Source organism: Aythya ferina, assembly GCF_964211825.1.
Source record: "Aythya ferina genome assembly, chromosome: 6".
Taxonomy (NCBI): Eukaryota; Metazoa; Chordata; class Aves; order Anseriformes; family Anatidae; genus Aythya; species Aythya ferina.
The window spans coordinates 14,035,115-14,058,060 of record NC_140303.1 but is presented as its reverse complement, the minus strand read 5'-3'; the positions used below and the strand labels follow the sequence as shown (position 1 = coordinate 14,058,060).

General features: G+C 53.6%; 3 protein-coding genes across 11 annotated transcripts in view; 1 reads left to right on the top strand and 2 right to left on the bottom strand.

The window, feature by feature from the left end:
• Nucleotides 1-905: 905 nt before the first annotated feature.
• Nucleotides 906-21,621, top strand: S100B (S100 calcium binding protein B; the record flags this gene model as incomplete). Of its 3 annotated transcripts, none has more annotated exons than XM_084524365.1 (3): nucleotides 906-1,158; nucleotides 20,050-20,202; nucleotides 20,693-21,621. In XM_084524365.1, the coding sequence occupies 2 exons, from the start codon at nucleotides 20,065-20,067 to the stop codon at nucleotides 20,831-20,833; spliced, it is 279 nt and encodes a 92-aa protein (XP_084380491.1). In that variant the 3' UTR covers nucleotides 20,834-21,621. The 3 variants fall into 3 exon arrangements, with proteins under 3 accessions (XP_084380491.1, XP_084380490.1, XP_084380489.1); XM_084524364.1 differs by lacking the exon at nucleotides 906-1,158 and adding an exon at nucleotides 18,421-18,637; XM_084524363.1 differs by lacking the exon at nucleotides 906-1,158 and having other exon boundaries at nucleotides 19,954-20,202.
• On the bottom strand, nucleotides 1,361-12,144 carry LSS (lanosterol synthase). 2 transcript variants are annotated; one of them, XM_084524353.1, is made up of 23 exons: nucleotides 11,859-12,144; nucleotides 11,586-11,778; nucleotides 11,376-11,514; nucleotides 11,174-11,282; nucleotides 10,699-10,820; nucleotides 10,368-10,464; nucleotides 9,394-9,529; nucleotides 9,059-9,167; nucleotides 8,581-8,699; nucleotides 8,061-8,158; nucleotides 7,899-7,926; nucleotides 7,589-7,645; nucleotides 6,964-7,035; nucleotides 6,215-6,265; nucleotides 5,917-6,066; nucleotides 5,011-5,107; nucleotides 4,728-4,833; nucleotides 4,105-4,170; nucleotides 3,692-3,772; nucleotides 3,245-3,415; nucleotides 2,778-2,856; nucleotides 2,348-2,563; nucleotides 1,361-1,771 (listed from the first exon to the last, which is right to left on the bottom strand). In XM_084524353.1, the coding sequence occupies exons 1-22, from the start codon at nucleotides 11,876-11,878 to the stop codon at nucleotides 2,378-2,380; spliced, it is 2,286 nt and encodes a 761-aa protein (XP_084380479.1). In that variant the 5' UTR covers nucleotides 11,879-12,144; the 3' UTR covers nucleotides 1,361-1,771; nucleotides 2,348-2,377. The 2 variants fall into 2 exon arrangements, with proteins under 2 accessions (XP_084380479.1, XP_084380478.1); XM_084524352.1 differs by having other exon boundaries at nucleotides 1,361-2,563.
• DIP2A (disco interacting protein 2 homolog A) overlaps nucleotides 12,243-22,946 on the bottom strand; it is a 114,045-nt gene continuing 103,341 nt past the window's right edge. For 2 of the 6 annotated variants that reach the window (XM_084524339.1, XM_084524345.1), the window contains 4 exons: nucleotides 14,232-22,018; nucleotides 13,378-13,487; nucleotides 12,919-12,955; nucleotides 12,243-12,670 (listed from right to left, as the gene is read on the bottom strand). The gene's annotated coding sequence lies outside the window, so the exon portion shown is untranslated. The remainder of the gene's footprint in view (nucleotides 12,671-12,918; nucleotides 12,956-13,377; nucleotides 13,488-14,231; nucleotides 22,019-22,946) is intronic. The other 4 variants (XM_084524343.1, XM_084524341.1, XM_084524342.1 and 1 more) reach the window with 3 other exon arrangements.

The window sequence follows — 22,946 nt, the reverse complement described above, 5'->3', positions numbered from 1 at the left end:
TTAACAGTGCTTCTTTGTTGTAGTTACTTGGAAAATTTTAGAACATTTTAAAGTTTACAGAACATGTGTTTAATTACAGAACATGCACTGTAGGAGCCTTAATTGAAATGTTTCTGTGCATTTCTATACCATTGTTTCTAATGGGGTATTTCTGTGTTGAGAAAAATGAAGAAATGTTAGTGCCAATTTCTTGTTTTTAAGTATCTAAAGCAAGTAAAGAACTGATCTAAACTCCTGTTAGAAATGATTGTACTACTATGTACTGTTTCCAAATGATTAGTTTGTTTAAAATAAATCAGTCTTTTTTTTTTTTTTCCTCAATGCTACATTATATATTGTATTAAAACTCTGAAGATATGATAGGGGAAAACATTTTTTTCTTTAATTGTGGTGGTGATGATGTAAATAATGGTTTCCTTTTCTCTCCACCAGCCAGATTCCTGCTGTTGCACTGGTCTTTTGCACAGTCTGAAGTGGTGCAGTGAAATCCTGAGAACTAGCAAGTAGGTTGACTGATGTGTTAGTTTCTGAAATGTGAATTTAATCAGCTACTGGGGAGTACAAAGTGAGGAATCTGACTGCTGCCTTTAACGGCCCGGCTCCTGCTTTTAGCAAGAGGCGGGAGCTGGCCCCTCGAGCCGAGGCCTTTGCGTCTCAAATGGCTTTTAAATATAAATCTGAAATTCGGAATTTTGACCTAAGAACGCATTGGAATTTAAAATTCGGTTAAGTTCCCGTTGCTTTTTCCTTTAAGTGTTACTTTCTCAACTTGCAGCCAGGTGGCGTTGGTTTGAGAAGTGCAAAGAGCAGCCTCGCGGCTGTTGGGTACCGCTGAGGTGAACGCGGGAACGTAGCGGCAGGGGGCGACCCGCCAACGCCTAACGGTCGGTGGCGGTGGGGCCGCCATTTTGGGCTCTGCCTGAGGGAGGCGGTGGGGCTGCCTGCGGCCCCCTGGCACTCTCCCTGTTGTCCTACCTGCCCCGGGGAGCCATCGCTGGAGCCCCTCATCCCTCTGAGGTGCGGGCGGTGCCACAGCCCGGTAGGAGCCGCCTCGACGGGCCGCGAGTAGAACCGATTGATTACGTTTGAGAACGATGAGTTCTGCAGGGACCTGTTTAAACTTAGCGTTCATTCCTTCATCCTATCACACATATCGGGGTAAGTTTAATTATTTTAATTACTAAATGCTATTCTGCTATGTAGTTATTACCTCAATTTTTTAGTGATTTATTTTCTAACCCCTTAAATTTCTTGTGCACTGTTGCGTCAAATAATTTTGTCATAGTATGCTTCGTACTAACTCTTTGGAGTGCATTATGTGGTATTGATTCGCAGAGGAACTCTACAACTCAAAAGCACATGAGTTACAAAGTAGATATGTGGTTTATTTTGGTGCCAGGCGCATGTGGGACAGCTCCCAAAGGCACACGCAACACTTCGCTCGCTCACATTCTCTTTTATCGGCTAAAGTATTATATATGCATTAAGTTTTACAATATCTATGTATATTAATTTCCTAGCTCTGCCCAGCCCCACTTTGTATGCTAATTATCAGTCCTTCTGTACTTGTGTAGTACTCTCTGGTGGTTGTCTGGGTGGTAGTTAGGATGAAGTATGATGTCTTCATGGGGGAAGCTTGGTGCCTAGGAGACCCAGGCTGTGCCCTGACATTAGTCAGCTGAGTGTTTCCTGCTTCAGTTTCCCATTTTCCAAAGTGGGAATAATACTGATGACTTCACCTGAGAAGCTCTGGGAAGCCAGCTGCCACCAGCTGTGGGACAGAACAGCAGCGAAAGTGAGTGAAGTACTCCTCTTTCCCAACTCAGGGAGGAGAGAAACCCTTCCCTCTCAGCACAGGCTTCTGTGCAGCGAGCACTTCAAAGGCACCTGCTGGCACCCACAACAGAGGCCAGTTCACCAGGGACTTCACAGTGCAGTCTATCACAATGCTAGGCACAGGAGAAGCCCCAGATCCCACACTCCTTCTGCAGAGAGCCAACCTGGGGGTGCAGGACAGGTGAGAAGACAAAAAAGACAAAGCCAGCCTTGCTCTACCCAGGATGAGAGAGAGTCTGTCTAGATTTGTAAAACAACACGGCTTGGCAGCTTTCTCTTTGCAGAACATCAGACTGGTCTGAAAAGGCACTTCAGTGCACGTTCCACAAGGAAGAATATACCTGGCAAGAGCCTTTAAAAGTGTATTTTAAGAAGAGTGTCAACAGAAAGCAGAGACTCCATGGTACTATGGCAGCACTCTCCTCCCTGGCAGAGGCAGTGGTCTGTGTGTTAGGATAAGCACCAAGATCCTGTGCCGGAAGCACCCGTACCCCTGTGCAGCATGTGGTACCTGAGGCAGGTCAGAGGCCATGGTGTGGGTTCAAGAGGACAAGGCCGCTTCCACAGTCTTCCCAGCCCCAGCCAACGGTCCGGATTGCAGCTGCTCAGCGAGAGGGCTGTTAGGATGCAGCCGGCAGAAACGCCCAAGTGTCCAAATGGGGAACACATTGCAGTAGGCGGTGTAACTGATGGCACACGACTTGTTGAACACCCCAGCAATGTTCTCCTGAGAGACAGACAGACAGCAAGGTGGTGTGGGTGACAAGACCACAGGATGTCCAGGACACTGCTGAGCTCATCATGTTCCTGAATTTCCCAGCAAAAGCCACACATGACTTCCCTTCCAGGTAAGGGAGAGCACTATTGCAATGGCTGCATGATGCCCAGGACATGTGCAACACTGGGGAAGCCCCTGGAGAGAGAAGAGGGAATCCACATACCTGAGGCCAGTCGCCGTTGGGCAGCTGCTTATTGATCAACAGTTGGATGCCCCTTTCCAGCACGTCAATGTCAGGGTACCTGCAGAGTACAAAGGAAATACAGTCACCTTAGTGTCATCCAAACTGTCTGCATACCCCTACCCAAGTGCTTAGGGAACTCAACCACCTCCAGTCTGCCCCAGACTTGACCAAGTCATGCAACTCCAGGGTACCAGGCATTACAAATACAGCAAGATTCTCAAGACCTTTGCTTTCCTCCGGCTCTCCCTCTTCTGGCATCAACAGCCTCACTGGCTGGACCACAGCTTTGGTCAGTCCCCCATTGCAGAGGTGTGTGACCAAGAAATGTGGTTGGGTGCATGGCCCACACTAGCAGGGCCCAGGGCCTGTGCCAGCCTTTCCACGTAATTCAGAAGGTATTTTCCATTTCACTGGACCATGCGGTATCAGGTAAAGGCCACTCTTACCTGACAGCCATGAGCCCCAGCAGGGCCCAACACGTGTTGTGGATCTGTGAGGTGGCACTCTGCACATATCTGCGTTGCTCACATGACTCGAAGTCCTCTCCCCACCCACCATCTGTCATCTGCTTGGAGAGCAGGAACTGGCAGGCCTGGGCCACTTCTCTGCATGCCACCCTGCAAAGACAGACAATAAGACAGGGTTGGGTACAAAGGAGAGCTTGCATGTGTTTCCCAGACACAAATGGGAGCTGTGCTTCACCCTGCCCATAGCAGGTACCTTCCAAAGAGCTCAAGGCTCAGAAAGTAAGTGCTCTAATCATACTAGATTTGGGAGGCATGGTATCTTGGGCAGGAGTGCTCATGGGCAGACAGTGTGTCCACCCAGACCCACCCTTTGATCCCACCCTACCCCAGAGACAAAGGCAGAGAAGCTGCCTAACCCCTACTCACCCATCACAGTATTTGTACTGCATACAGGCAAATGCCTCCAGACCAAACCAGGTGCCATATGTGAAGCAAACTCCCCAGCTCCTAGGAGGGAGGGGAGACCAGTATTAAGGGTACTGGGACAGAGGCAGGTTGTGACACCGCTACATCCACAGCAACAATAGAACCAGGCAGAACAGCAGCCTGCTTGCGCCTATGGCACAACTGTGCCCAGTACCACCAGCACCTGTTCCCAGATTGCTCAGGCATCAGCTGATGCACTGGGATGGGAAGAGTTGGAGCCACCCCAACCCCCAAGGGAGATGAGCATGTACATGCGTGTTCTTACACACCCTACCAGCCATTAATGCTGCCCCCTGTGGCCCATCATGCTAGAGCAGCCAGGGGAGAACTGAGCAGTAGGAACAACGGCTTACCCTTCCCATGACCCATCAGCTCGTTGTTTCTTGCGACAGAAGTCCAGGCCCTTCTGTAGAGTGTCTCTGGACAAGAGAAAAACACCTGATGCAGAAGCAGCCCAAACCCTGTGGGCTGCTTTGTAGAGCCATTTGCCATCATCTCTGAGGATTTGATGGGTCACATGATTAAAGGCTTGATTGGCAAGAGAAAGCAGACAGGTGGTGCCACACAGAATCTGAGTCAAACTATGCACCAGTGGGGCATTTTTCTGTTACGTGCCAGCATGCAAGCGGGGATGTAGCCTACAACTGGCTGCAAGATCAAGGCAACTGCTAAGTCAAGAAGGCAGCAGATGATCCACCAATTTCTCCCAGCATGATCCCAAACTGCCTGTGCCCTCTTCCTTGAGTGAGTCTGTGCGCTAGCATCTTGGGAGCACTCTCGTTTGGACATGTCACTGGCATCTCAGCCCTGAATGCACCAAGGGCCAGTCCAGGGGCTGCTCCAGTCCAGTGCAGAGGCCGGGCAAGAACCCTGAGCCCTTGCTCAGCAAGGACTGTGCCAGCAGAGGCCACTGCAGGCACTGTGGGTCATTGCAGCCTGTTTTTTCCCCTACTCAACTCCCCTCCCAGTGCCTCACCTGATCTCTGCGGCTCTGTGCTCAGGGTACGTCTCTTGGAAGTGTCTCAGGGCCTGCATGACAGCCGAGGTGCATTCCACGTAGGTGTAGTCGATCATGATGTCACCTGCCAGCAGGACAAGAATATCAGTGCAACAGTCCCTCTCCTGGGGAGCTCACCAAGACACATGCTACCAACCTTTCCCAAAGACTCACAGCATGTGTATAGCCCACAGAAGGGCACAGGGTAAAACCAGCCCCTTCACACTGGGCAGGATAACTGGGCCCACACAGTTCCCCTTACCAAACACCTCTGAGGGGTTCAGCAACTCCAGCAAGTGACCTCCTCGCTTGGTTTCGTATGTGGCAAAGCCTCCATCCGAGTTCCTCATGCTCAGCAACTGCACAGACAAGCAGAGTGAGGGGATGGGGCTGACTCACAGGCAGTACCCCTAGTCAGGTCCCAAGTCAGTTGCGAGGACAAAGTCAAACTCACATGGGTTTAACCACATCTCAAACCACATTGACAGGCAGGTCCAATCCAGACCATTGCATTTCCCACTCTACTCTGCACTGGTGCAGCCTCACCTTAAGTACTATGCGCAGTTTTGGGCCCCACAGTAAAAAAAAAAAAAAAAAAAAGGATGTAAAACTATTACAAATTGTCCAAAGGTGGGCTACAAAGATGGTAAAGGGTCTACATGGGAAGACATACAAGGAGTGGCTGAAGTCACTTGGTTTGTTCAGCCTCGAGAAGAGGGGAGGCCTCATGGGGCCTACAGCTTCCTTGTGATGGGGAACAGCAGGGGAGGTGCTTATCTCCTCTCTGGTGACAACAATAGGACCCTACAAAATGGCATGAACAGGGAGGTTCTGGCTGGATATCAGGAAAAGATCCTTCACTGAGAGGGTGGTTAGGCACTAGAACGGGCTCCCCAGGGAAGTGGCCATAGCACCAACCTGCTGGAGCTCAAAAAGCATTCGGACAGTGCTCTTGGACACACTGTCTGATCTTTGTGTGGTCCTGTGTGGAGTCAGATGGTAGACTCAATGATCCTTGTGGGTCCATTCTAACTTGGGATATTTTATGAGCCTATGACCACATTGGCCTTACAATGGCTTAGTAATACTAGATGTAGCCTTGACTTCTCTTATTTTACCTGGGTGTAGCTGCCTGCTTTTACCCCAGTCTAATTTTTGCGGCACTTACCACATTGACAGCATCAAAGAGGCGCTCAGGGGGAACAAGTTTGTCTATGAAGGGGCACTTCTCCTGCAGCAGCATAACTGACTTCAGCCCCTCTGCCGTGCAATCTGCCACAATCCAGCCACAGTCCCGCGTGCTGAAGGGGAAGCCACCCTGAAAAGGGGCAGAAGGACTCAGCGTCTTCTCCTGAACTTGCTGTTCTTGTGCAGGGGAAGGCACTGCTCCTCATTCACTCCATCCCCTCTGCCCAAATCTCAGCCCTGTGCATGCACCCTTTGTAGGCCAGCTCCAGCCACTGCACCTTGTTCATATGGCGGTAATATTTCTGGTAGTCAGGTGGGTTCTCTGGAATCTGTGAAAACAAGAAACAAGTGAGGACAGGTTGAAGTTGCCTGCCTGCAGGGCTATAGACTGAAACCATCAAAGATACAGAGTCCTGTGGAACTGCACACCATTTATCCTTTACTGAGGAAGGCAGATGGGGAAAGCAGTCAGCTCTGGAGCAGAGAATGCTGAAGAGAAAACAAATTTTTGCCTGGTTTCAGCATGGCTAAAGCCCCCTCTTGGCTTCTTTCCTGGCGGTGAGACATCTATTTTCAGGGGTCCCATTGACAGCACCGTGAGTAAGACCTACACCTGCTTCTGCATGAAGCTGCTGGTGACCTCTCCACCTTGAGCCACTGGCCTGGCTAGCAGGAGCTTCTGCAGTCACTAGCAAAAAAGGCTGAGTTTCCCAGAAGGGCACCTCAAATACGTGGGCACCAGAGAGGCTGAGCTCTGTTTTCCAGCCTCCTTTGGCCCAAGGCAGCCAACTCACACATCCCACAGGACCTCACAGCAAGGCCTGGGGCTGGCCGAGATCCTCTCCAAGCTGCAAAGCTTGCTCCCACCAAGATGGCACGGCAAACAGGCAGCTGTTCCCAGGGCTTTGCTAGTCTAGCCTTGAAGAAAAGCTCTTCAGAGGGAATGGAGGTATTCAGCTGGGCTCTCAGAAGAAGCCAAGTCTGCACAGCCAGCATGGCAGGGACACCACCATCTGGTTCTGCTCACCTGGGTGAACCTGAGAAAGTCATAGGCATTCTGAAGGCAGGACATGAATTCAGGTATCTTCTGGGCTTCCGCCTAGAAACAGAGCGCACAGTCAGCAAGGAGTTCTGGCCACCAAACGTGCCCCTCAGGAGGAAGAGGGTATGCTGGGATCTTGCTGGCCTTGGTGCCATTAATGACTGCCCTTCATACCGCCAGGCTGGGGGCTTACCTGGGCAACCACAACACCCTCCAAAACACACACCCACCATAGCTACCTCTGCCCTTCTGTAGGAAAGCAGGCCTGCCTGCTGTTTCTGACAGACAGAAATGCTCTGAGGCTACGCACAGCAAGGAGGAAGGGCCAGGGTTTTATCACAAGACTGCAGCAACAGGGACAACAGGGAAATCTAACCTGACCCATTCATATGGCACTGTGACATCCCACTTGAAAAGCAACTGGCAAAGATGGGTTGTACCAGCTGTTCTGGAAAGCTTGCATGCCACAACCAAGAGGCTCTTTGAGAAGGAGCATCTGCCTGATGCGGCTGTATGATGTGATGCCACAATCTGTTTGGCAGAGATCTGGGCAGTATTTTAGAAAACTGCCTTTTCCCAAGACAGCATGCAACACTCAGGGAAGTCTTACCTCCAGGAAGGCTTGGACAGCAAAGGCAGTATCCCACAGCTGGGATCCATTTGTACCCTGGAAGAAAGTGGATAGTTTTAACAACAGAGGAACGGGAAATGAGAAAGCTGCTTCAGCCTGCTCTGTGCACAGCAGTAACAGAAGAGGTGGCTAGCGATTTTGAGCAAAACAACACGACAGCCGCCAGATAAGCACAGCTCAGTTCACATGCAGTATCAGAGCCTCTGAGCCACAGGGCAGGCAGGGGCATGTCTTTTCCCAGCATGCCAGGGTCCCTCTTAGTCACAGCTGGAATCCCACAGCACCTTACCTGCATCTTCATGCCATCAAGGCCCAGCCTGTGGGAGGAGAGAAAACTGTTGCAGCACAGGCACAGCACAAGCACCAGGAAGAGGGTTGGGAGCCACAGTGTGCCAAAAGCACAGGGATCAGAGCCCCACGCCATGCCAGGTGGATCACACTCAGTCCTTACCAGAGATAGTCAGGGATCCTGGAAACATGCTCCTGAAAAGCTGGGGAGTTCTTCCCATCCACAAACCAGCGAACCAGCATGTTGATGGTCTTAGAGATCTGTTGAAAGCAGCACTGTCACTGCTCTGGCTACAGCATCTTCCAGCCCCAGACACATCTCTCCCACCCAACACCCAGCTAGAGGTCCTGAGCTTCACCCTTACAGCTCTCTCTGTGGCATCACTCTGACTGTAACAGATGGTGGGGCAGATTCCACAAGATTACTCCAGGGCTTCCCCTCAAATCATGTCCCTGGACCACAAGGAGAGGTACCCACACTAGGGCCACAGCTCTCCCCATGCCCTCTGCCTCTCTTGTGTCCTATTAGCACTAAGGTCTTGAGCATTAGGAACAGCAGGAGTTGTGCCTGAGCAAGATTCAAAGGTTTTGGTTACACACCACAACTGTAAAGGACTGTGGGACCCCAAGCAGGTTCCTAAAGAGACAAGAGCAAGAATTTGAAAGGATATCACGTAACCTACTGGACCGATGCTGATACATTTGGTGAATCTGTCATCAGCTTTGATGTGGTCATAGAGTTCCACAATGGCTCGCTGCCGCAGGTAGGTGCTGTGGTGGGCCTCATACAGATTCATGACAGCTGCAGGAAAAGAAAGGGACATGCAGAGAAAAGTTCACCCCACGTGGACAGATCTACTTGCTGTGGCCAGCTGCACATGATGACCAGCTCACATGATGACCAGCCAAGGAAAGAATTGGAACTGCTCTGCCACAGAGCGGCCTGAGGACCAGGACACAAGGTCCTGCTGCTACCACGGTAGCAAAGGCCCAAAGACCAAACAATCAGTGTCTCCATTCCAGCTGCAGGGCATGCACCAGGAACTGGCAGCAGACCTTAAAGAGCCCCCTTAGTACAAGAAAGCTTCAGTTCCACCACCAGCCTACTCAAGGGCAGTCTCATAGCAAGGACCCTCCCACCCCAGCCAACACCACACTCACCATAGGCGACCTCCAGCAGCCAGCTGTGCGGGGTGTAGACATCACAGGCAGCCACGTTGTTCCTCTGGGCTGGCCAGTCGATGCTGGCGTAGTCTTGCACATACAGCTCCTGGCAGAAGACAATACAGGTGATCAGCCTGGCAAGCTGGGAAAAAATACCCAGAGGCAGCTCGCTGCAGGAAGTTTGCTCAGCTGCCTGGACTGCTTTGTCCATGCAGGCACGAGAGCTGCCACTTGATGAAACACAGTCTGGCTCTAAAGATGTGGCTGGCACAGCAGGCAGTCAGGGAGCTACATGTCCTCGTTAGGGAGTCCCAGGAGGGCCGGCTCCTCACCTGCCGCAAGCTCCGTATGAGTTCATCTTCTTCTGCTGACAGACGCTTGGCGTAACAGTAGCTCATGGGGAGGTACACCTGGCGGCAGTGGCACCAGAGTCGGGATGGATGCGCTGGGAACCACGTAGGGAGCAGCCTGTTCATAACAGAGAATGTGCTATGGAATCAACAGGGAGGGCCAAGAGAGGCATGCAAAGATGATGGGTCAGCAGGGGGACAGCCAGGGCGGGACACGGCTTTCCCCATCCTCTGTGGCTAGGCCTTCTACTGCGGGTTACAGTTCCAGCAAAAAGGAAGGGAACATTCACACTGCCTGACCCCACTTGGACCCTCTCCGCCTGGGCTGATCCTGCTCCAGTAGGGTCATCAGACACCATTCCTGGCCCAGCTCAGACAGGGCAAAGAGCATCCCAAGCTCAGGGAGAATTCATTCCAGGGGCCCTGCTCTTCCCCATGTTACTCTGAAGGTGGAGGTGCAAACTGTCAAATGTATCCGCTGACAAAGCACCAGCAGCCCTTGGCACTGTGCAGCCTCTGATCTTCCCGGGAAAATGCCGTACACTTCCCTTCTCTGACACCAGCTGACTACTGAGGATACTCTGAGTGACAGCGGAGTTTGAGCTGGCAGCCGTACACATGGCAAGCTCTGCTCTGCTAGGGCCTAGTTCTGCCTGGCCACAGGAGTGGAAGGCGCTGTTGGCAAGGAGCACGCTATTGGATGGATGCATCATGGATCTTACGGGGGAAGCTAGTGGGGCTGAGCTCCTGCATCCCTTCAGTGCAGCGTTCAGTGCTATCTACTTGTCAGCTGACCCTGCTGCTAGCCTCCCAGCTCACAAGCTGTCTGAGCAGCCCCAGATCCAGGCCACAGCTGGAGTTACCCCAGCAAACACCAATGCCTTGTGCAGCTCTGGACTGAGCCTGGTGGCAGGACTAACAACACTCCCCACATGCACGTCGAAGGGGACATATACCACATCTCCGGGAGAAGCGTGTTCATTCCCTCCCAGCTGTAAACGTTCAAGACAGCCAGCCAAAACTTCCCCCACGAAGGGATTCCCACAGCACCTCCTGCAGAGATGGATATTAGCTTTCAGTGTTAACGCAGCCACATCAGCTCCCTGCCCTCTCCCACCTTCGAGGGTCTGCCTCTCCCCAGGTTTGGGAGCGTGTCACTCAGGCTGCGACACACTTCCCAGAAAAGGGCTAGGCAGGCAGCGGTCCAAAAAAGGAACAGACTTTCCCACCATAACTGAAAATCCAGATGTCACCCAAAACTGCTGTGCTGGGCACAACAGAGCTGACCTTTGCTGTGCAGGTTGACACGGGCCCGCACAATGTCAGGGTCATCTGGTCCAAGCCCCAGGATCCTCAGGGCAACATAGTTGAGTGCTGTGCCAAACACTGTTGATTTGTCCTCCACGTGCCTGTTGAGAGCACACACAGAGACAGCGCAGCCATTGGACACAACCATTAGGCACATGGCTCTCTGCGTTGGGCTGAAGTGCCATGCCAGGGATAACTGAGGGAAAGGGAGACTCAGGTAACCCTGGCAGAACAACGCTCTGTACTGCCCTGCAGCAGGATAAAATGCCACAGAGCAGCCAGAGCTGCGGCCTCTGTGACAAGGGACACACCCATAGCCCTTCACAAGCAGGCCCAGCCCTCTGTGGGTACCGCAGGTGTAACACCCCGCTTCCCGAGCCTGGGCAGGTCAAGCGGCAGCTCCACGTGCTGAAGCTCAGACACAGCACCACAAAAGCACAGCTTCGCTACTCACAAGCCCCAGCCTCCGTCCGGGAGCTGCACAGAGCGCAGGTAGCGCACCATCTCCTCCTGAAACCCCTCCGGCAGCTGGATCTTGGCGGTGTGGCAGGTGATGAGGAGCCCTGCAACCACGGACAGCCCAACCGCCCTGTCAAGCGGATCACGGCGTGGCGACCCGCAGCCCCCCGGCACCACGACGCCGTGCCGGGACCCACCTGGCAGCAGGAAGAGCGGCCCGCCGTAATCGCCGGCCCAGTGCCCGTCCTCGGCCTGCAGCCCGGCGTAGAAGTGCATGCCGTTGAGGGCCGCCTCCCGCGCCGTGCCGGCCGGCGGCAAGGGCCGCAGCAGCTCGTCCTGCGGGGAGACGGCGGCTCAGCGCGGGGAGCGCCCCCGGACCCCGCACCCGCAGCCCGGCGGCCCCGCACCGTGTCCAGGCCGAGGCAGTGCGCTTCCAGCGCCGTCTGCGCCCGCCGCTCCCCGGCCGGCTCGCCCTCGCCCTCGCCGTCGCCGTCGCCCAGGTAGCGCCACCGCTGCCGGCCGCCCTCGCAGCGCAGCCGCCAGGCGGGCAGCGCCGTGGCTGCCGCCGAGCGCCGCGGGCCGCCGCGCCTCCGCACCGCCCTGCCGGAGACGGGCAGCGTTAGCCGCGGGGGAGGCCACCACCGCCGCACAGCACCGCGCCGCGCCGCGCCGGTACTCACCCGCCGTCCGCCATCGCCATCAGCACCGCCGGGCCGCAGCTGGGGCTGGGCCGGGCCGTAGCGGGGCCGCGCGGCGCTGGGCCCACATGGCCTCACGGGCGGCCGCCAATCGGGCCACCAGGCGCCCCCGCAGCCCCGCCCCGCCCCGCCCCGGTGGGGGCGGCCCCATTGGCGGCGGGAGCCGTGCGGGGGCTCCCAGCAGGGTACGGCCACCCGGCGTGATCCCCCGCAGCCTCACAGAGCCCCGCGGAAGCTCGGAGCTCCTGTCACCCAGCCAGGAGCTGTCCCCGTCCTGTTTGCACGAGCCCGTGCTGCACCCGCTGCCCGCTCACGGTCCCGTCCCCCCCCCCCCCCCCCGCTCAGAAATCACCACCAGACACAGCACCCGCTGCAGGGATTTTTATTCACAAGCACAAGCTGGGGGCTGCCATTCCCGGCTGAGTGGCTCCACGTTGGTGCCCAGCACTGAGGGGAGGCGAGGCCCCTGTGGGCCCCTGGCAGCCCGGTGGGGATGGAGAGCTGCAGGGGAGCCGGTGAGGAGCAGCAGGAGCAGCAGCAGCCCCCTCACCCAGCCTGCTCCTGGCGGTGGGGTGGAGGCACACCCGAGGGAGCAGCCGCTTGCTGGCACCTCACTGCCTAGTGATGGGGGCCCGGTGGGTGGGGGCCTGGGGGGTGGGGGCCCGGTGGGTGGGGGCCTGGGGGGTGGGGACTCGGCGGGTGGGGGCCCGGTCCATGTGGTGCAGGTTTTCCAGGCCCTGGGTGCGGTGGCCCCCCTGGCCCAGGATGTGGTGGTGGCGGCCCTCCGTGTGGTCCTGCAGGAAGAGGAGACACATCAGGAACTGCAGCGATGCCACAGGGCTCTCCTGGTAGGCACAGCACCTCCTGGCACCACCCTGGCTACTGCACCTAGCAGGACCAGGTCCCCTGGCAGTGCAATGGGGACATGTGGGGCAGGAGCAGCCTGGGAGTGCATGTGCCTGTGATGGCTGCACCGAGCCCTTCCCAAAGCCCCCACAGTGCGCGCTGTCCACAGCGTGGACCCAGACCCATGGGTGCTCACCTGGGTGGGGGGTTGACATCTTCTCACGGCCTTTGAGCTGCAAGGGAAGAACAGGTTCTGTCAGTGCGCTACCACAGTGCACAGCCATGGTGCGGAGCTTCTCCTGGGGCACTGCATTTCTGCAGGTAGCCGTGAGCCACCGTCCCAGGTGAAGCCCCACATACCCCCAAGCACTGAGGCAACACTTGGGCTGGAGCCTCTGCAGTTCCCCACAGCCATCCCATCCCTTTTGGAGACCCTGGGAGCAATTGCCCTCACCCCTGCAACACCTGTTGCAACCTGGACACACAGCTTCCATCATTAAACCAACCCCAGCCCAACACCTCCTCTCCAGGCACTGGGGAATATGCTGAGCCTGTGCCCAACCACGAGGGACTGTGGGCAGTCCCAGTGCCAGCCCTGGTGCCATCTGCCCTCCAACCCCCCGACACTGCTACCTCAGGGACTGTTTCCATTTACCTACGCTGCAGAACAGCCCCGTCTGAAAGCGCTGTAGCTCCGACTGTCAATCTCGCACAGCAGCCCAAGGTAGCGGGGCTGGCTTTTGGGCACTCCTTAAATACAGGGCCCTGCCAGGACAACAAAGGTGTGACAGGCAGGCGTGTCACCCATAAACCGTTCTGTTAGTTTTGCATGTCACTATGGAGCAGCGGGAGTACAGACACATGTCGCATACAGTACTGAAACAAAGGTCTGCCACCCCTTAGAGAAACAGAGTCAAGGTTGGGGTGAGGATGGGTGGTGGCCTCAGCGCTGGCGTCAAGTGATGGGTTGAGTCAGGTGTCCCAGCCATGAACCCTGACGGGGTGCCCTCAGCACAGGCAATGTGCGTGGGTGCCAGTGTGTGGGGTCACATCCCCACAGGGGCTGCTGCAGGGCAGAAGGTTCAGGGCCCTGCTGATGACCCCCACAAACAGGTTGAGCTCAGGTACTGCCAGCGTGGGGGCAGGAGTGCTATCTGCCATCAGACCCAGTGATGGAGATGTGCCAGGCTGCGTCTGTTCCTCCCCACCCCACACTCCACACCCTGTGCAATGTGCCCTGCTGTCCCATCCCAGGACTGCGGTGACAATGACTTGAAGCACGTGTCCTCAGCATGAACCAATTCCCCTTTCCTCCTGCAAACACAGTTCCTATACTGTATCTGTCCCTCCAAGGATGTGTACAGTTTGTGACACCCACTGTAAAAACTTACTGAAAGGAAGCATGTTAGCCAGGGATGCTTTACTTGCTGCTGCCTTTTGTTGAAAGAGACGGGTGGGGACTCAATGCAGACTAACTTAAATCTGGCAGTAAAATCCATTCCTGCTTACCTGGATTTCCTCGTACTGCAGAGGTAATATCAGACCTGAGACAGTGAGAAGTTCAGGTTGAAAACCCAAACTCATTGCCATAAATACTTGCAATTAACATCCAACCTTGATTTTAATGCCTGGGAGGTAGGGACTCTGGCTGTGCAGTGCATCACAAAGCAGTGTCTGGAGCCTTGGGGAGCAAGGGAGAGGCAGCAGGGATGCAAACTCTTACTTCCAAATGTGGCACTCATCAGCAACCCGGGACAGAAACATGCCTGTGAATTAATATATGCAACTGTATATACGCACACACTGTAAGTTGAATTTTAAATACTCCTTTGCCAGTAAATAGCTTTTCACTCATGTCCTGCATAAGATCAGGGATTACCTGGGAAGAATACAGTGATTTATTAATTTTATTTAGAAATTAGAGAAATAATTTGGTATTTATTCTATAAATAAGGCTTAGGTCACACACAGGTTCAGCCGTGGGTGCATTCATTAGTAGTATAATTTTGTCTGAATAATTTAGCAGGGCTGGAATACTCCCTGGAGGGGTTGTTGTGTAAGGAAAACATCATCTTCAACCCGTGCTCAGAAACACCTCCACTCTTGTACTGACAGTCCTCACTAGGGAGAGCTGTGGAGCTTTTGCACAGTTTAAATGCATGCAGTTGGTTGCAACACTGATATGGGTGATATATTTGGGACTTAGCCTATTTATTTTGGTTGGAAGAAAAAAAAAAGTTGTCGTAATGGTCTGCCTGAGATGAGCGTCCCATAAGGAGCTCCACTTCCCTGTGGCTGTCAAAATCTTCAGATAATTTCTGAAGATACTTGCCTAAAGTCAGTGATGGAAGGTGAACCGTCTTTATAGAATCAGCCTTAGAAATAGATTTAGTTATGAAACTTTACTTGCCAAACTCCTGGTAACTAGGCATTATTTTTATATCAATTTCTACATTTCTGAGGTTTAGATCAGAGTTAACAGGGTAGTGCTCTGCTCCTGCTGTTTGTGGGAGCTCTGCTTGGCAGAGACATTAGAAGCTGAAAGTATTCTTCCAAGGTGAGGATACAGTCAGCTCAAAAAAGCAAATACCACAACTCCCCCCCTTATAGTTCAGTCTAGAACATGAGACTCATTTCAGAAGGTATCATCTGCCAATTGTTACCTGTTATGTTTCTAGACCAAAAATTGCTACGGTACTTTAAAGCCATGGGATATCATCTAGTTTGTTTTAAAAGGGATTTAGGGATCTGATCAAAGGAATTTCACAAAACATGGTCTAAATACAGTCATCTCTGCTTTGACAGAAGGTAGACCTGAATCACTCTACACTGGTAGCCACAATATTTTCAACAGAAACACAGGTATTTTAGAAGCACCTTAAAAACAAAGAAAACAAAACAAAACAAAAAACAAAAAAACGCCATCTGGTTTCCTCTGTGCTGGTTATTGTAGCTTGGATGTGAGCTGCAAGGACGTGAGCCTTCAGCACCCTTCAGCACCAGCACACCTTCCCTCTTTATACCCCCTGCAGTCCTCTCCTCCTGGGGTTGCTCCCTGTGCCAGGCGCAGGAGGGACACTGCAAATTGATGCTGTAATGCCTTCTCTCAGGGCCAGTTTCACAGAGAACAAATTCATATATTTTTAATGAACCTAGAATAGTCCTTTGGTTCAGCTAGGGAATGACCTAAGCGCAAGGCCATGTTTCAGCTGAGGTTACAGCATCCCAATGTTTTCAGCGTCAGAGAATTTGCAGTGGCAGCAGAACTGTTTGGTGTTTTTCATGAGAACTACCAAAGGGAGGCTATTTGGTGGGCCAGCACTGGAGCCCAGAGCTGTTCCTTTGCAAACATGACGCGCGGTTGTGCTGAGAGAACACACATCAGGTACTTGAAGAGGCCCTGAACCTATGTGCAGGGCACTGAATTGAGCCCCTTTCCTTGTCTCTGTCCAGAGTTCCATGGGCACCAGCCCCATTCTCAGCTGTGTGCTGCTGCTTCTGCTTCTAGGGCTTCCCCCTAGGATCCCAGCTCATCTCTGGCCAATGTATTTGTTGGTTCACATACACACACAGTGACCAAGGCACAGAGCTGGGGAACCTGCAGAATCCCACTTCCAATATGCTAGGACTATAAGCACAGCCCTGCAGAGGCAGAAACATCGTCCCCCTCCCACCCAAATTCCTCTCCTTTCATTACTTTTTTCTCCCAGTTCAATGACCACCAGCCTTTGTCTCGTGGTCTGGCAGAGCCTGGTGCCACAAACGCCAGAGACACAAAGAAATACGCTGGCTTTTCTCCCAGGGCCTGCTATGAAGAGCTCACATTGTGTTTTACTGGGAAGGGGGAGACAAGGAGAGGGCTGAAATATCACGCTCGGCCTTAGGCTATGTAAAACCCTCTGTTTCTCTGAAGACATTGGCCCAAAGCTCTGGCAAAAAAAGCAGTGACCCTGAGGAAAAAAGCCCCAAGGTCACAGTCTCCTTTTGAAAGACCACGGCCATGAGTTTTAAAATAATGGAAGCGGTTCTTTGCACAGCATGGAAGTGGGTGAATTTAAGTGTGGAGATGAACACAAGCTCCCAGACTGGCACAGCCTGGCACCTGTGCCAGGTCGGAGAGGACCCAGAGCAGGATGGGGTTGTGTGCTGGGCAGTGACCCTGGGGAGGATCTGGAAAGTCACTTGGAGCTGCTCATTTGCAGAAGCAGCAAAGGGCCAACGTTCCTGTTGTTCGCACATAATCCTGCTGCTCCTTGCTACACTAGCTACCAGTGCAGCAGATCTTTCCCTGTAAAATATGCATCGGAATGACTTGGGGCCATAATAAGCAGGACAGAGAATTCCAAAACTGTTCAAGTTTTGATCTGCCAAATACTCATTTTTCTGTTCCATTTTAATACAGGTCCGTTTTAACATCAGGAATGACATCAGAAAATGGGAGAAAGAGGCAGAGCTTCGAGCTTGTTGTCGCGGACTAGCAATGATGTGCGTTGATGCATTTCTTGGCCAGTTACTGAGCTAGGGTATCTACCAAAATCAAATTGTTATTGATGGAGAAAAGTACTGTTTCTTTCCTGATAGCTGAAAGCACCACTTACACCCAGCTCTTATATCAATACATTTATCCTTAGAAAATAGAACATTGCAACACTGCTGACAAATGACTTCATCTCTGGAGACACCACTGCCCGAAAGCACCTCCTAGCCCTGCCAGTCCTATGAGAGCACAGGTAACTAACTGCTGCAGATCACAATGCCATAAATGCAAAGATTTCAGTGGTCAGGGCTACATTTAGTGTCAGTGCACTCAGGTTTCACACTGGGGACATTACTTTGCTCCCTGCTCCTGCTGCTCCTCACCAGCCCCCCTGCAGCTCCCGGTCCCCACCTCGCCTCCCTCAGGGCTGGGCACCGACGCGGAGCCACTCTGCCGGGAATGGCAGCCCCCAGCTTGTTCTTGTGAATAAAAGTCCCTGCAGCGGGTGCTGTGTCTGGCAGGTGATTTCTGAGCAGGCAGGGGGCCATGAGCGGGCAGCGGGTGCACCATGGCCTCGTGCTGGGCCCCAAACAGAAGGACGGGGACACAGCTCCTGGCTGGGTGACAGCCCCAGGCAGGCGCCCTTTGCAGCTCAAAGCTTCAGTGGGGCTTTTTGTGAGGCTGCGGGAGGGCACGCCCAGGGATTTGGCACCATCTGTCAGCTATATGCATCAGAAAGGAACTGCAGCTGCTACCAACTTTGTCGTTCTACACTTGCAGCCTGATACAGTCATCTCCCCCGATGTAAAGGTTCTTGCTGTCCCTAAGACTAAAGGGCGTCACAGAGACACAGCTAGCCCCATCTCAGAGGTGCCCAGCAAGGGACAAGAGGCCAGAGACACCAACTGCAGCAAGAGAAAGTTCTGACACACACAACAAAATGTTTCTGTCTCAGAGGGTGCTGCAGCCCAGGGACAGGGTCCCCAGAGAAAGGGGGGCTCCATCCTTCCCACATGGTCGGCTCTGGCTTTGGGGAACCTCAGCCTCAATGTGGAGACCCTGACCCAGCTGCTGCTCACAACCTACAGCCTTTACTGTGGGTGAAAGCTGCAGCACCAGAGATGCTGCCAGGCTGGCTCTGCTGTTTTTTTTTTTTTTTTCTTTTTTTTTTTTTCCTTCTCACAATGGTGGCTTTCTCTGCAGCAGCTCCCACGGCCAGCTGCTGCGCCCCAGCCGCCAGTCAAAGCCGTGCTGTGTGCATCTCTGCGCAGTGCGGCTCTGCAGCCCGGGACACCCCCGCGCCGAGCTACCATTGGTGCCACCGGCGCTGCGGCACGGCTCGGGGCTCTCCGCCCCCGGGCATAAGAAGCCAGCAGGTGCCAGGGCCCGGCCGTGTTCCTGACCATCGGCCGGCTGCAGCTCCACCGTCAGCAGGGAGGTGAGAGGGGCTGGGGTGCAGGGCAGGTGCTTCACTGCTGCAGCCGGCAAGCTGGTGCGGTGGGAGGGAGCGGCTCGGGGACGGCTGTTCTGGAGCAGAGCTCTGCCCTCATGCAGGAGACCGTCAAGGAGCTGAAATAATCCTGGGTCCGGTGGATGGGAAACAGGCAGTGCTGCTGGCTACTGGCTCAGCATGGCGCAGGCAGGACATAAGCACATGCGCAGCTTTTAGGGTGCATAGATTAAATACTTCAGAAATGTTTTCTAACTGTTTGGAAACAGCCTTGCAGTTCAGACATAACCGCTGCAGAGGGGAGGGCATCTGCAGGATGGCTTTCAGTGCCTTCCGCATCAGGCCCAGCACTGATGAAACAGGAGCCAGGCACCAGGGCAGATGCTTATCACTAAATGAGCGTCAGACAATCTTTTTGTTGTTGGATAGTTGGTTGTTTTCTTCCCCCCAGTGTCAGTGCATTCAGCAGCTTTGGGTGCTTTGCATTTCTCCCCTTCAGAATATCTTGGGTTTGGCTGTTTGTGAAATCCGCAGAAAATGCTGCAATTATTAATACTCCCGAGAAGGTCTCCAGAGGAAGCGCAGGAGGAAAGAAGTTAAAGATGTCTTTATTTTTTTTCCCACTGGCATCCAATAGAATTGACTCCTGCCTACATCCCCCCGCCTGTTCAGTTGGAGATTTAACTGCAGGCAAGAAAAGGCAGAGGCAGGGGCATATGGCATGGAAGTAGAAAGCAGAGTGTTTCGGAAATTCACCCCGTTGCCTGCTCCCATTCCAAGCAAGCAGGGCAAAGCAATGGGCTAAGCAACAGGAACCAAAGAATAGGTGAGGCAACAACACGTATGATTAAATAAATGCATTTTTTAAGATGAAGCCCCAGTCCTGGGCAGAGGCCAGTGCTTTATGCTCCTGCAGCCCATTTCTTATCTCCATAGAATTTCCCAAAGGGCATCAGCAACACAGGTTTAACAGACAATCCCATCTGACAGCTGGCTCTGCGTGTACAGGAAATGCAGGAACGTCTGCTGGAAGCCTGCAGGGCTTTGCCATCTCTCTCCACCTCATTTTCTTGTCTATGCCCTGCTCACAACAGAGACCCAAGGCGCCAAACTCACGTTGGTCCCAGGGGTTGTGCCTGCTCTGGGGATAGACCACGACAGGCACTGCTTGTGTTGTAGCTCTCCTTGACTCCAGGGCCCTCCGAGACAGAGCCGAGGTCTCTTGGGATCTTCCTCCCTGAAGTGAGAGCAAATGCGGGGGGTTGTTCTGCAACGTTCCTGGAGTGCAGGGGGTGGCACTGCAGATGCTGGGGGGCAGCCCAGAGCAGCACGCTGCACAGCAGAAGGCATCACTGCTGCTCGACTCAGCTAACGCACCCATCACCTGCCTCTGTCCTCAGGACTGCACCGTGACCATGTCCGAGCTGGAGAAGGCCATGATCGCCGTCATCGATGCCTTCCACCAGTACTCGGGGAAAGAGGGAGACAAGCACAAGCTGAAGAAATCAGAGCTGAAGGAGCTCATTAACAATGAGTTGCCCCATTTCCTTGGTGTGAGTATTGCCCTCCACAACGCATGCTTGACTGAGCCGTGCCAAGCAGCTGCTGGCTCTGCTCACCTGTCTCCTGTGGGCAGCACGTACAGGGGAAAGGGTTTATTCACGCAGCAGTGTGCAAAACACTTCCCTACAGCTCCACAGGAGCAAGAGGTGCCTGGACAAGGGCAACAGCCTGTGTTGGGGCTGGGGATTTGATTGCAACTAGATACATTTTCTTCCCTGGGAAGGAGACAGCCTTGCCCCATGGGACTCAAGATGCCCCTTCCCACCAGCACTCCTGGGGCTGCAATTTCCAGTTCAGTAGGGCTGCTGTTGCGCAGGTGTAGCTGCAGGCACAGAAGGCACACAAAGCAGCAACGAACTGTTAGGGATGTGTCCAGACAGAATTCAGCCATAGGAGTGGCCAAGAAACAGGGACATCTTACTGCCCAGGCCTCTCGCTTTGATCCTTCCCAGCTTCGGCTGTCTGTTTCTATCCCTTCAGGAGATCAAAGACCAGGAGACTGTGGACAAAGTCATGGAGGCGCTGGACAGCAATGGGGATGCAGAGTGTGACTTCCAGGAGTTTGTAGCCTTCATCGCCATGGTCACCGCTGCTTGCCATGAGTTCTTTGAGCATGAGTGAGCCAGTGGGGAGCAGCTGAGCACCTCCCACTCAAGCTGGAGAGATGCAGAGCAGTACCACGTCTCCTGGGAAAGAAAGACTGGGTATGCTTAGGGGCTCCTTGGAGTTAAGCTTGTGCTAGTCTTAAGCAGCTTATTAAGTCCTGCAGCTTTGTGAGTAGAAGCACCCAGGTGGCTCAGGAAAGCCTCTTGACCAGTGCCTGCCGGGTTGGATGCAGTGTGCAGGAATGCCTCATCTCAAACTCAGTCCCTGGTGCCGTACACAAGGGACAAGCATGGGGCTGGAGGCAGGTGGCCACTGCAATCTGGGGTTGTTTGCAAAAGGAGAAGGAAAACTCAAGACCTGAGTTGGGGGGGTAACGCAGAGGGGCTGGTTACAGAAGCTTGTCTCTGAGCCCACTGGCCTCAGTGGAAAGGCTCCTGGTGATGCTGTGGGCTCTGACCACCTTGCACGTGGTACTAACCCAGTCCCATCACAGGGGCTCAGCAGAGACCATGCAGCTCTTGGCAACTTGAGACACTCCTAGTTTGAAAGGCAAAGCATAACCATGTAACAGACCAAGCTTTTCTCTCGCCCATGAACCCTCCTGCTTTTAGCAGCCTGCAGAACTGGAAGTGAAAGCACACGAGGCTCCTGGGCTGGGGGCAGTTTCTGTGCCTGGAATGCACCTTGGTAAGGTCTCCAGGCTCAGCCCAAGGAAAAGGGGAATCCATACAACATTACCACCTGCAGCCTCCAGAGTGTGTGGAAACAATGAGAATAAAAATGTTTTGTTATCTAGGCCACAACTGGGCTCTAGTGAAAAATGTGTCCTTTTGTCCCAGGCTCCGTGCACCTCTATGGCTACTACGCACTGTCAGAGGGGAATCTGAAGGACACAGCCGGGAGTGCCACCATGGCACACGCTGGCAGTAGGCTGATAACTGGGCATCGATTCAACTCCTCCCTGGCACCACTGCTGCCAGTCAAAAAGCTCAGGGCTGTTGCCCCCACTGTGCTCCACCAGGCTGCCCAAACTGCGAGGCCAAAGGAACACAGTGCACCTCAGCAGGATTGCTGCCATTCGGGATGTGTCTGCTTCTGGCAGGGTCATCCTCAGGCTTGCACTGATGAGCCTCTGCAGAGCCCAAACTGAGCCTAGGACAATTTCCCTGAAGCCTGTGCCCGTCTTTTTTCAGTCTGCACCTGCCATCCAGACCAGACACACCTGTAAGTTAGGCATTCACGCACAGGAACAACACAGCAACATCTCTACTCATAAATTCACAATAACGATGACTGTGGATGTCGCCATGGTTTTTTACTTCACAAAGATTCCATCAGCAGAATGCCCTGCCTTCCAGCAGAGACCAGCTTATCTGCCTCCTCACGAGGAGGAAAGAGGACACTCAGTCAGAAACATGCATACAAGAAAGGTATCTCTTGCTCCATCAGGAATTTAAAAAGGCAATTCTGCCATGCTAGGGTAGCACTCATTTGCCGAGAACTTGTTTAGCATCCAAGTTACTTCTACCACATTTTTAACATTCTCACCAGTTCCTGCTACTGCTCTCTGTCAGCCATTTTGAGCACTTGTACAGACCTAAGGCCATGTGTGAGGACAATGCCCGAGGACACTGTGTCCCAGAGCATCCCAAGGTTAGGGGATCCGTAATGCTCACAACCCTGCCTCAGACCTGAACCTGAGGTTAGCAGAGTGGTTTAACGCGCTGCACAAGGCTCTGCAGGTGAGGCTGTCTGGCACACACCTGCCTTTTGCCCCACTGCACTGCCAGTGCTCACACATGAGGAATCCCTCCCCAAGACACCCTCACAGCACTGCAGCAGCAGAGAACTGCAGTGCAACGTCTGGCCAGACCCAGGGCAGGCTGTCCCGTCCCCTGGCCAGCAACCAGAGCAGCATCAGGGGGTGAAACAAGAGGTTTACGCACACATTGCTGGCAGTAAGGCTGATCCTGTCTTAGCAACACCATGGCTGGAAATAAACAGGAGCTTTGCCTTACACAGAAGGTAGAGCAGAACTGGTGCCTCTCATCAGGGAGGAAGAGCACATGTCTTCCTTCCAGATGAGTGCCCCCAGCTGCTGCAAGTGCAGCACACACCTTTGCACTGC

Excerpts from the sequence above, each read along its gene's own strand:
- LSS (XM_084524352.1), bottom strand. The coding sequence starts at position 11,878 with ATGGCGATGGCGGACGGCGG. Across the intron at positions 9,168-9,393 it reads TCATACGGAGCTTGCGGCAG|GAGCTGTATGTGCAAGACTA; the intron begins GTGAGGAGCCGG and ends GTCTTCTGCCAG. Across the intron at positions 7,927-8,060 it reads AGGATCCCTGACTATCTCTG|GCTGGGCCTTGATGGCATGA; the intron begins GTAAGGACTGAG and ends CTCCTCCCACAG.